Source organism: Cotesia typhae, unplaced genomic scaffold (assembly GCF_013202065.1).
Source record: "Cotesia typhae breed Kobodo isofemale line unplaced genomic scaffold, CoteBio_Ctyphae contig_34, whole genome shotgun sequence".
Lineage (NCBI taxonomy): Eukaryota > Metazoa > Arthropoda > Insecta > Hymenoptera > Braconidae > Cotesia > Cotesia typhae.
In genome coordinates this window covers 741,320-755,512 of record NW_027423742.1, presented here as the reverse complement: position 1 = coordinate 755,512, position 14,193 = coordinate 741,320, and the positions used below count along the sequence as shown (strand labels likewise).

Below are 14,193 nucleotides of genomic sequence, written 5' to 3'. Positions count from 1 at the left end.
TCATTCGCTATGTTTTTATGTAATACCGGGTATTAGTTAGGTCTTGTATGCTAATTATTTATTATAACATTTTTTCTTATCGTTTTTTCTGCAATTGTATTTTGAATGATCATGAGTATTCTAAATGCTTTAAGTTAAAAAAAAAAAAAACAAGATATATACAATTGATTTATCATTAGACAAACATTTCGATGACTCTCTAAAAAGCATCGAGATTAATCGCGTGGGGTACACCTCCCTCATTAAAAAAAAGAATTAGAAAGAATTCAAAATGATTTAATTTTTAATTATTTTGAATACTTCCTAATCCTTCAAATCCTTTTTAATACCATCTCTTATGGGCAATTAATATGTAAGATCATTTTTAATTCTTTTTTTTAACAAGGGCTCATTCGTTATGTTTTTATGTAGCACCGGGTATTAGTTTTGTCTTGTATGCTAAGTATTTATTATAACATTATTTCTTATCATTTTTTCTGTATTTGTACCTTGAATAATCTCGAATAGTCTAAATGCTTTAATTTAAAAAAAAAAAAAAACGTATATACAATTGATTTATCATTAAACATACATTTCGATGACCCTCCAAAATGCATCGAGATTAATCGCGTATGGAGTGCACGTCATTTCTTGTGCTCTCTTTAGCGCTAGGTATCCGTCGTGTCTTAAATGCTGTACATTGCATAGATCTATTTCTTATTGACTCTCTTGTTATTATATTTTAAATAAACTTAAGACATTTTTAATGCATCAAGTTTCGAAAATTGCAAATGATATTGGAAAATAGTTATTGTCTGAAAAGATTGTTTTTTAAGATTTATTTTGTGTTTGAAAAAGTTCTAAAAAAGGTAGCATTCGATTATTATTTACACTTAGTTCGATGATATTAAATTATTAATTTTTTAGCGTTGAAGTTCACCTAGAGTATAATTCGAATGTATAAATTCACATCCCCTATTAAAAAAAAAGAATTAAAAACGATCTCACATGTTAAATGCCCATAAGAGATAGTATTAAAAAGGATTTGAAGGATTAGAATGTATTCAAAATGATTAAAAATCAAATCATTTTGAACTATTTCTAATTCTTTTTTTTAATGAGGGATCCCTGATTAAAAATATTGATTGAAAAGTATTGGGAATCAGTCCCCTATGTGAACTGTATATCTATATATACATGAAAAAGAATTGAAATTATTCAAAAGTATTCTAATTTCATCATTTTCAATCCTTTTCAATCAATATTTTTAACCAGGGATGTTAAATGTCTGTAAGAGACATGATTAGAAATGATTAAAAATCAAATCATTCTCAATTCTCTAATCATTTTGTTTAATCAGGGTTATTTCAACTTATGAATAGTTGAAATTGATTAATATATCCTATGAAGTTTTTACTTTTAAAAATTAATCTATCATTCATATTTTCTATCTCTATCGTTTTTATGATATTCTAAAATTCTCACAAAGTGACATCTGTTACTATCGAAAAGAAACTAGTTACTTAGTTACTTAAGTGTACGCATTCTATGTTTAAGATTGTTTATCTGACATACATCTTAAGTTTATCATGTATTTATTTATTTATTACTAGTGAAAAATTTTATATTTAATTCAAATCACGGGAGCTCATTTTAAGTTTAGACGCTTATAAATACACATACATATATTTTTTTTATTGAGAAAAAATAATTGATTATCGTAAAATCAATATGGTAGGTTTAAATATTATAAAAAATTATTTTGCTTGTGATTACAACGCATATATTATTGTAATCATTTTTTTTTCTTTAGGCTGCTAAAATGCTTAATTTTGACTCACTGAAAAAGTCATTGATTGAAGATGTTAAACTTGAAAATAGTTGGAGTGATACTGACAACGACGGTAATGATGCTGAGGTGGATGAACTTTTGGGGAAATTCGTTGAACTTTCGCATTCTATGTCAGATATCAGTAAAGGTAGCAATGATTTTCAACCCGCTGTTGATAACATTGTTAATTCTGACACAAACAATGAAAATTGTTCAACAGAACCAAGGAATTCCATTGACGAGAGTTTTTTGTTATTTTTTGATGAAAAACTTTTAACAGATATAGTAAACTGTACAAATTCACACATAGATGCTGTCCGTCAATATTTTTCCAGAGAACGTGATTGTCAAAATACGGAACTTCACGAAATTAAAGTTTTCATAGGTCTTATTATATTAGCTGGTTTATTGAAGTGCAATTTAAAATTGAATGATTTATGGGAGAAAGGTGGAATTGGAGCGGAAGTTTTTCGCCTATCAATAAGTTTGAGAAGATTTAAGTTTTTATTGCGATATGTGAACTTTACTAACCCCAGTAAAACAAAACAAATTGACAAAGTTCATCATAAAAGTGATTTTGTAGATATTATAGGAGCTTTTAAGAAAAATTGTGAAAAAAATTTTGAATTAGGACCTGAAATTACGATTAGCAGAAAATATTTGACATTCAAAAGTAAATTGGACAAGCCACTAACTAAAAATACAAGATTTTCAAGTTTTATTGTTTATTTTATCATGGATTCTAATTACGGTTACGTGTCAAACTTGGAGTTTTATGATAAGAAACGGTTTGATGATAAGATAAAACAGTTCTCTCTTCATCATGGTGCTGTAATAGATTTATTAGAATCACGAAATGAAGGAATTACATTTATGATAGATGAGAGTTGCGAACAATTTGATACCCTACAGAGTGATTGGAATTCTTCAGTCCATCAGAAAGTTGAAAATACTCATGGTTTTACCACTGAAGAAATTTTGAGTAAATATTCTATGATTGGGCATGCAAATCGATTATTATTAAAACTATTGTTTTTCATGATAGATATTGCCTGCTTGAATAGTTTTGTGATTGAACATACTGCAAAAAATTACACCTTGTCTCGAAAAGAATACTTGAAACAATTAGGTTTAGCTCTGGTCAAAAATCAAATAACAATGCGGTCTGCCTGCCCACAATTATCGAGAGAATTGCGTGATAAAGCTGCCAATTATCTATCACTAAAACCTGAATTCAAAACTTTTGATAAAAAAAAAAATAAACCTATTAGGTGCATCGTTTGTCCTCGGAATGCTGACAAAAAAGTTCGATCTTATTGCGGCAAATGCGAAAGGCCGATGTGTCAAATTCATTTAATTTTATTGTGTTCTGAATGCGCCAGTATTTCATGAGAAAAAGTCATGATTCTTTTTAGAAATGTTTGTAATAGTAATAAAATTTATTATTTTTCATTCCAAATTAAGATAAAAGTATTAAACTAACAAACTATGTTGTACTCATGATTTAATTAAATTTCAGGAAATGAATTATTCATTGTACTACCGTATTATCGACAAACTTAATACAATAAGCTGTTAGAATTAACAATTAAAATTTTATGTAAAAGTAAAAAAGTATTTTTATTCTAGATTTAAAAGTAGCCAATTTCATATAAAATGTTAATTTAAAATCTTGGAAATTTTTGACGAAAAATACAAATTTTTCTATAACAAATGATTGAATTTCCTGATTAAAAAAAAGTATTGAACCTATGCAACAGTATATCTATATTGTATGTATAATATACGTACAATATAGATATACTGTTGCATAGGTTCAATACTTTTTTTTAATCAGGGTTATTACATTCGTTTTCACACTGACAATCTGTACGTTTATGATTTTTATTTCTTATATACTTTTCCTAGTTTGTAAATATTTCGCACTCAATGTGAATCTTAAATAACAGATGAGAAAATGACTATATTTACTTAAGATACATGCATGTCTTATATAAATTCATCGATAAGTCGAATTCTCTAGTACATCGAGAAAACTGATTTAAAATTCTTGTGAATCCTATTTATTAATTATTAAAATAACTGCCATATAAAGAAAAAGAGAGGATGAGAGTAATAAATTCGACAGATTTTGGTACTTTTTTTTTCGACTAAAATAACATCAATATGTTTATCTGTTTCCTGGGGTACATATAATCCACTATTTATAGTACACAATATTTCTATAGATTTATCTGATATAGTATCAATTACCAGTTATTATTAAACGTCATTGAGAAAAATTTAATTTTATTTCAGTTGAGAATGTTATAAACGAACAGAAAAGATAGATAAAATGAATAAGTATTCAACTAACAACATAATAATTTTCATAGTGATTGCGATTATGGAAAATTAATTTAAACAATCAATGAAATAAAAGAAAATTTGGCTATCGCGTAGGATATCAAATAAATAAAAACTGATGACAAGCATGAGTTACACTTTTATTTAGTGACTTGATTAATGTATTTAATTAATCAAATATATGTTTTTCATAAATTAAATTCCTTGATTGCTAATCTATTCATTATAAATTAGATCTTGGTAATTTATTAAAATAAATAAAAAATTACAATCAGTAGTTGTGACTGGAGAATAAATATATAGTAATCTAGAATTTCGATTGTTACATTGCAATGAATCACCACTTTGATTGTTACATTGCAATTAAGATTACCACTTATTCTAAGAAAAAATTTTTGTTACACGGAATATTTGTTCTTGGTCTTCAACTCTTCCCTTTCTCAAAATTCGAACAGTGAAACTATGGTCCTATTTTTAACTTATGTAGATGAAAAATACTTACACTTGAAAATTGGCAACTTAGCGCAGTGGTTAGTAACTCAGATTCATCGTAAGAAGGTCATGAATTCGACCAACCCTACGAGAAGTTAAAAGATTTTTATGTCTGTGATTCTTAGATATTAAATTATCATTCCTAAGAGTATCCTTCAAATAATGTTTTTCAAAAATTAGAATTTTATTTTTATTCGAAAAAAATTTCAAGCCCAGAGTACGAATATTTATGAAACAATAAAATTAACTTGAATCAGAAACATTTCAAAAGAACCCCGAATGGGAGATATATGATCAATTTATTATACAATATATTTTCGTTATTTTCTAGGACGAATTGGAATAAGTCGCGTGGGGTACAGAGCAATCATCAACTATTCACGAATTAAGAAGTATTGAATTTGTCTGAACTCTTAATATTTTCTGTATTGTTTTATTTTTCTTATACTTTTGTACTTAAATTTCAAATAGGCGTAATTATTTTTATAAAATTGGATTTTGAAGAAGTTATATACAATTAGGTTTTCATTATGCATACATTTCGGTGATTTTAAAATATAAATTGAAATAAATCGCGGGAGTACAAGGATGTCTTGAGATTTTTTCACATTGATTAAGTATTAGGTTTTAAATGATCTAAATTTTTTTGGAATTCTTTCCTTATTGATACTTCTGTAATTATACTTTCGATATTTATAAATATTTTTAAATGTCAATATCGATAAAAGTTATGTATAACATTGATGATATGTCATTTCGGTAACTCTGAAATACATTGAGTCGGTCGCGTGGGGTTCATAGCATCTATTGAATATTCACGTATTAAGAAGTATCGGTTTGGTTTAGATTCTGAATATTTTTCAGAATTCCTAACTCTTCTTTCGCTTTTATAAATATTCTTTTAAGAGTCGTAATCGTTACGAAAATGATTAGTTTTGAAGTTGTCAGATATATTTAGTTTCTTATCATGTGTATTTGGGTGATCTGGAGCATGGATGAATATAAATCTGGTATTATAAGTTCAGGTACATGGCATTCGTAATATTTCCCGTACCGTATACGGCATATTACTTGGAACTGAAATGCTGTATATTTTCTACAAAATTTTTCTTGATTACCAAAGATAAAATTGTGGAAAACGATTCATCCCATAAGCTATCTACAGATTCGGTAGAATCTGGTGCCAAGTTCCGTTCATTCCGTTGTAAACGGAGCGCCAGACTACCGAATGTGTTTACCGTAAGCAGAACGATATTTTTAGGTTGTAAAATTTTATTAATTCTACAGAACTTTTTTTTCTCCAATATTACTCTATAATTATACATTATATGTTATATTATCAATATTAATTGATAATGGTCATTGAAAATAATAAATTCTATTTAAAATTAATTAAATTCTCTAGCATAAACTATAGCGACCCAGATTTTTAGATTTTGAACTTTTTTCTTATGGAGAAAGTGACATGCCACAGACTAAATAATTCGAGAATGTATGGTAACTCTCCACTAGATGGGAGACTACAGTTAAAAAAAAAAGTTATGAGCTTGCGTTGATGCTCACTAGGGCTCGTCAATGTTACTCTAACACAAACTGTAGTGAGAAAGTTCGAAATCGAAAATAAAAGAAATAGCAACAATCATCACCAATATTACAAAAACCATGAAAATTTATTTTACGATTTTATAAAATATAAATATTATGATTGATAATTTGTCTATCAATCTAAACCAAAGGATATACTTGATGGAATTTTATTAATGCTTATTAGTTACTCTACGAGAAATAAAAGTTTAACGTGATTTTATTGTTACAATGGTATGAGCACTAATTTTCGGCGGTAAAAGTACATAATTTGAATTGAAAATTTTTTCAATCACATAAAATGTTGAAATTTTTTTTTAAAAATAAAATCTCTAGAATTTACTATCTATCAACTTTACATATGAATTTTTTTAAATTAAGTATTATTTATTAACTAGAGTCAATATCTACAAGAGCTCACATTGTTTGGGTTTAGTTTCTATGTAATAGTCAGCTGATCATTGCTTAAGTAATTCTGGTCGAGTGTTTTACAGATATAGGTGGCACTGCTATACTACGACCGAACTGCGCGGGCATTCAAAACGACAATATTCTGTACATAATGCTTATATTCATTATGAGTTTGGTAAATCGTATTATTTACTAACAACAGTATGATAATAATAATGATCAATAGTAATAATCATCACGACAATAATAACAATAAAAATAAAGATAATTTCGATAATTATTATAATGTTAAGAATAAATTAATGATCATACTAATGATAACGATAATAATTTTGATTAGTGTTATTATTCTACTACATAATTAGGTATTGTGGTATTAGATTTAGATTAACAATTTCCTAAATTATAAAAAACATAGAAGTTTTTTCTACGATTTTATAAAATATAAATATTATGATTGATAATTCAAGTCTATCAATCTCAACCTAAGAATATACGCGGCTTACTTACATGAACTTTAGCAATGCTATTAGTTACTCTACGAGAAATAAAAGTTTAACGTGATTTTATTGTTACAATGGTTTGTGCACTAATTTTCCGCGGCAAAAGTACATAATTTGAATTGAAAATTTTTTCAATCACATATAATGTTGAAATTTTTTTTTTTTTTAATAAAATCTACAGAATTTACTATCAACTTTACATATGAATTTTTTAAATTAACTTTTTTAAATTAAGTTCTATTTATTAACTAGAGTCAATATCTACAAGAGCTCACATTGTTTGGATTTGGTTTCTATGTAATAGTCAGCTGATCATTGCCTTAGTAATTCTGTTCGAGTGTTCTACAGACATAGGTGGCACTGCTATACTGCGACCAAACTGCGCGGACATTCAAAACGACAATATTCTGTACATAATGCTTATATTCATTATGAGTTTGATGAATCGTATTATTTACTAACAACATAATTATGATAATAATAATATGTAATAAAAATAATCATGCTAATAATAACAATAAAAATGAAGATGATACTGATAGTTATTATAATGATAACAATAGATTGATGTTAAAAATAATTGCATTCATAATATTGAACAATACGATTATTTTATTAAATTATTAAGGATTGTGGTATTAAATCCAAATTCACAATTTCCTAAATTACAAAAAATATAAAAAGTTTTTCCTACGATTTTATAAAATATAAATATTATGATTGATAATTCAAGTCTACCAATCTCATCCAAAAGATATACGCGACTAATTTTCATGAAATTTTATCGATGCTACTAGTTTCTTTACGGAAAATAAAAGTTTAATTTATTTTTATAATAATTTTATGAACATTTCATATCCGTGGGAAAAGTACAAACTTTAAATTAAGAATGTAAAAAAATTTCTTATGAATACAAAAAAATTTACAGAGTAAACTACTAACTAAACTATCCAACAACCTTCTATGCGTATGTTGTTAAACATATTGTTCTAATTTAATTTAATTTATTAACCAGACCAAATCAACAGATTCGGTAGAATCTGGCGCCAAGTTCCGTTCTCAAGCCAGACTACCGAGTGTGTATATACCGTAAGCAGAATCGTTTTTTGAGGTTACAAGTTTTTTTTTTCAAATTTAATTTGATTTTTTTTTTTATATGATATTTTATAATAGTAGTTCATGCTTTTTATTACGCGTATTACTTGATTATTATCAATTATCGTTATAATTTCTATTTAAAATTATTAAAAATAATCAGCACAAACTATAGCGACCCAGATTTTTAGATTTTAACTTTTTTCTTATGTAAAAAGCGGACGGCCAGAGACTAAATAATATAACGATGCATGCTTGTAACGGGTAATTTTTGAGTGTTTATTTTTTTGAAGAATAAACGCCGAACACATATGAACGATACTGCGACACAAAACGCCCCCTCGCTCGAATCTGAAGCTCGCCGGAGTCCAGGGTAAAAGGGGGGTTGAACAACAAAATATAATCCAAAATAAAACCAATCTCAGTTACTTATAACTAAATAATACATAAACTACGTCTAAATAAATAACTCCAAATGTCAGACAGGTTATGATAGAGAAACACAACAATCCTTTAATTATCAAATCATCTCAAACGGTTACAAAACAAAATAACAAACTCTCGTAATACAAAATTTTTAGGTTATATCAAACCTCAGCAAACTAAATCTAACGACAATAATACCAAACAAAAAATGTCTTCGTGACGTCGGTCGCGCACGCGTATTAAGGCCCGATCAAAACTGGTCTGTACAAGACAACTTTGCACACATTCTTGCTCCCGTGAGCGTTCAAATCGCGAACTAAGATTCCAAAAGCTGGTTACCCACCTTCCAGGAGACTAGCCGTCACGCCTGGGCCTAAATCTCTACCCCGAGAGCGGATGGAGAGTGTCCTCTCCACCTACACGGCTTGTGATTACCTACCGGGTTTTTGACAGAGGGTCAAAAATCCGGGGAAGTCCAGGTCTTGTTGAGAGTTCAAAAGGTACTTACCAGTGTTCTAGACGAACCAAGGTAATGTCCCTCCAATTGTTATTGATAGAAGAGTATTCCCACAATAACACTCGGTCACAAGACTTACTTTTCCGATCGTCAAATTTTCGCTTTTAACAGTTTTTCAAAAAGTCACTTACAGCGAACCAGAATAATCGTTTTTGCCCTCTACACATTGTTTACAAACTACTAATTTAATTGGCAATTCCCTCATTCTATGTCCATTCGGTTCGTCAAATTCTGAGTTTTAAAAATCAAATATCAACAGATTACATATAAATTCAACAGAATACGTTCCCATACTAAAATTTACTCGGGACTTAGAAAATTTCGTTTATAAATATTTTTTCTTTTAAATAATAATCGTCATTTCTTTCATTCTACATCCATTCGCCGTTTTTCCATACTAAATTCGGCTTAGAACTTAGAATAATTTATAAATTGGAAATTTACAATAATTTGTTTCCAAAATTAATTACATTAATTTTCTTTCAATAAATTTTTAAACAAAAAAAAATATAATCACAAATAATAATCATCGTAGGCAAACTAATACTTTCATGATTAACTAATTATTAACACATCTAGCTATTCAAAATTGGTAACTAAACTATTAAACATTAATTGTTTTGAACAAACGATATTAACTAACAAAAAAAAATATATTTCTGAATATTTATAATCAAAACTAAATTAAATAACTAATATTTCCACACGTCGTTAGTGAATAATATTTTTCAATAGTAATAATAATTAAAATAATAATACTGCACTCGTAAACAACAACTTAAATAAAGAAAATGAATTATTTACAATGTTAAATAATAATTTAGTAAGAAAATACGCCCGTCGAAGTATCAGGCAAACATGAGTAACGAAGAGTAGGTAGATGCCGTTGTTCCCCTCCTGGTCCCTTCTTCCGCGCCCTGCTCCTCAGCAGTCTCGTACTAGCCATCGGCCCTCTCTCTCCGACTCAGTCCCTTCTTCCGCGCTCTAGACCCTTTTTCCGACATCTGGGTCACATGCTAATCTTATAATAGATGGGAAACTACAGTGAAAAAAAGATATTTGACAGCATGCAATTACACACGCCAGGCAGCGCAAGAATAACTTTTACATGAACTATAGCTTAAAGGGAATAGTTTGCCACCGGAAATGTATTAAATTAAAATTGTCAATTTTTATTATAATTACAAAAAAAACTGAAATCCGAACAAACACAGTTTCACTGTAAAAAAATCGTGCCAAGTCCACGTTCATAAGACTATTAAGAAAAAAAAATTTTATTTCTTTACAAAAAGATATCAAATAAAAAATTAAAAAATCCAAATAACCGATATGGTTGTATATGATTTTCGAAAATTAAAAAAAAATTTTTGTAAATTTAAAAATTAAAAGAAACAATTTTGGAACGGACTTAGTGTGTGTAGTTACGAAATATTTCACTTTTTATGAAATTCCTAAATTGTATCTGCTAGGACACTTAAAAAAAATTGAAGTACACAATAATGCACACCAAGTACGTTCCAAAATTGTTTCTTATTCTATTATTCTGGTTCGCTGTAAGTGACTTTTTGAAAAACTGTTAAAAGCGAAAATTTGACGATCGGAAAAGTAAGTCTTGTGACCGAGTGTTATTGTGGGAATACTCTTCTATCAATAACAATTGGAGGGACATTACCTTGGTTCGTCTAGAACACTGGTAAGTACCTTTTGAACTCTCAACAAGACCTGGACTTCCCCGGATTTTTGACCCTCTGTCAAAAACCCGGTAGGTAATCACAAGCCGTGTAGGTGGAGAGGACACTCTCCATCCGCTCTCGGGGTAGAGATTTAGGCCCAGGCGTGACGGCTAGTCTCCTGGAAGGTGGGTAACCAGCTTTTGGAATCTTAGTTCGCGATTTGAACGCTCACGGGAGCAAGAATGTGTGCAAAGTTGTCTTGTACAGACCAGTTTTGATCGGGCCTTAATACGCGTGCGCGACCGACGTCACGAAGACATTTTTTGTTTGGTATTATTGTCGTTAGATTTAGTTTGCTGAGGTTTGATATAACCTAAAAATTTTGTATTACGAGAGTTTGTTATTTTTGTTTGTAACCGTTTGAGATGATTTGATAATTAAAGGATTGTTGTGTTTCTCTATCATAACCTGTCTGACATTTGGAGTTATTTATTTAGACGTAGTTTATGTATTATTTAGTTATAAGTAACTGAGATTGGTTTTATTTTGGATTATATTTTGTTGTTCAACCCCCCTTTTACCCTGGACTCCGGCGAGCTTCAGATTCGAGCGAGGGGGCGTTTTGTGTCGCAGTATCGTTCATATGTGTTCGGCGTTTATTCTTCAAAAAAATAAACACTCAAAAATTACCCGTTACAAGCATGCATCGTTATATTATTTAGTCTCTGGCCGTCCGCTTTTTACATAAGAAAAAAGTTAAAATCTAAAAATCTGGGTCGCTATAGTTTGTGCTGATTATTTTTAATAATTTTAAATAGAAATTATAACGATAATTGATAATAATCAAGTAATACGCGTAATAAAAAGCATGAACTACTATTATAAAATATCATATAAAAAAAAAAATCAAATTAAATTTGAAAAAAAACTTGTAACCTCAAAAAACGATTCTGCTTACGGTATATACACACTCGGTAGTCTGACTTGAGAACGGAACTTGGCGCCAGATTCTACCGAATCTGTTGATCATAAATATAAATTCTTACATATTCAAATGTAATTTTAGGCTTATCAAAGTGCCTTTTACAGTAAGTAGTAACATTTTTTATTTTCGCGTACAATTTTTACAGTTTTCTGTCTGGACCATATATATCAGTACATTTTACACTGTTATTTTTGAAATGTTCTTTATTCTGACTATAGAAAAAATGTGATTATTGAATTTTTTTCCATGAGCGCATTAATAAGTACACGACAATTTGTTCATACTTCCACTAGCATAACGTATTAATTTTCGAATTTAAAACTTTTATTTTTTCTCAAAATTTTATTTTTTCATTTTTATCTTAATTGAGTTTGGCAAATCTTGTAACTTTGATATTTTGAACAGTTGAAATTTCAAAAATTCATATTTTTGTACTGATATGGTCCAGACAGCAAACTGTAAAAATTGTACGCGAAAATAAAAAATGTTACTACTTACTGTAAAAGGCACCTTGATAAGCCTAAAATTACATTTGAATATGTAAGAATTTATATTTATGATATTGTTATCCACTACAGCTATGAAAAAAAAAAAAAAAAATAAAATATTTCACTTCATACCAACCAAATTCATGATTTATATATTTCGTACTTTTATTTAAAAAGTTTTCCGTTTACCTAAAAGTCATATTTTTTGCTAACATTTTTTTTTTTGAAAAAATCAGAGAAAGTCTTTTTAACTCTTCATAACTCTTGCAAAAATTCCGAAATTTATGGGAATATTCGACTTTTGTAGGTTTTTGTAGAGTTATGAAGACTTTTAAACTCTTCCTTTTCCTTATTTAAGGTTATATTGACTTTCAGAAAGTCTTATAAAGAGTTTTAAAGAGTTTTGAAGACTTTTTTCAGAGGAATATTTCCACAAGGGTATAAAACAATGATATTTTCTTATATTTGTTAAAGTTTTTACCGTTGAGAATCGACGTTTTAATTTTCTTTCATGCTTGTTTTCTTCGCTATGTGGCACCCACAAAACTCTGAAAGTCAACATTGATTTCATTAATATTATTATTTAATTCAATAATTTTATTCTAAATATTTAATATCAATTTTTATGGATGAATTAAAAAAAAATATATTTACCCGATATTCTTGCAGTTTTGAACTGCGTATTCATACATTTGTAAGACATTTGTAATTTGCTCTTCTGGTGAAGCTCGTAGACAATATCGCATAACGGATCTTTTAATGATCCCACCAATTGCATCACAAAGAGATCTACCATGACTTGTCAAAAAAAAATTGTATGATGTCACTTTAATGTTAAAGTCTTCATCATGGCAGTATATATTTGCTAGATGGTTCCTAAAATTAAGTATAAAAATCAATTGTTGGCAGGAATAGATAAAGGCGTAATATATGTATTGAATATTCTACATCCAGACTACTTTGTTCAACTTGTACTTTTAATTAATACGGGTTAATGTGACAACGAAAAACGTTAGTCCCTACACATCTACAACTTTTGAATAATATTAAATAGATATTTTGTACTTTAGACAGTTTTAGTTGTTATTGTATTTTATCAGACAGTAATATTCGAAAAATTTAAGTGACAATAATATAAATCCAACATTTTTTTTTAATTAGTCGTGAAAAAAATAATGAATATTTTGCGCTTAACAGAATACTTTAATTAAAAAAAAATACGTTATTAACAACAGACTGCTAGTAGATTAAAATGTCTTATTACTTGTTTTTGTATTGTCTTGGTGCTCCATCTGAAAAGTATATGACTTTTTTAATCGAGCCTAATTTTTCTTTTATCGTTGACATCAATTTGTCTATGAACGCGTGTATTGTTGATGCATAACGATCCGTAGTATCACTTATTATACAAAAATTCTTGTTCCATACTGTTATATCCGGCATACCGTATATAATACAGGGCCTCCCATTCCCGCCGAAAAGTGCAGCGCTTGCATATTTAGGGAACCACAACCAGGACTGCGCGACAACTCTCTCGTGGCTGAAGAATACACATTATCGCGCATTGTCACCTCATCAAAAGAACCAATTGTTTAATTAGTAGCCCCTCTTTCAAATCGCGACCGAGGTGATAAAAACCGCGAACACCATAATTCACGAGCTTATTTTACACGGTAACAGTTCTGCCTTAAAGCCCGGGTGAGTCCTATACCCCGACACGTATAGGCAGACTTCAATTATTAAATTAATTAGTCATCTTTTCCCTAATTATTCATTTCGATTCCCTCAACGGTATTTCCGAGTTCTGTGATAGTGATTCTTCGAGCCACGATTCGTCTTTACGATAATCGAGATTCCCGCAGT

The 14,193-nt window shown here is 29.0% G+C and overlaps 2 protein-coding genes across 2 annotated transcripts in view; one reads left to right on the top strand and one right to left on the bottom strand.

Moving 5' to 3' along the window:
- The window catches only part of LOC141526507 (uncharacterized), a 1,028,588-nt gene that overhangs the window by 695,205 nt on the left and 319,190 nt on the right, over nucleotides 1-14,193 (bottom strand). The gene's annotated exons all lie outside the window — the stretch shown is intronic.
- On the top strand, nucleotides 1,559-3,424 carry LOC141526517 (uncharacterized). The gene is made up of 2 exons (XM_074241553.1): nucleotides 1,559-1,713; nucleotides 1,793-3,424. The coding sequence occupies exons 1-2, from the start codon at nucleotides 1,711-1,713 to the stop codon at nucleotides 3,200-3,202; spliced, it is 1,413 nt and encodes a 470-aa protein (XP_074097654.1). The 5' UTR covers nucleotides 1,559-1,710; the 3' UTR covers nucleotides 3,203-3,424.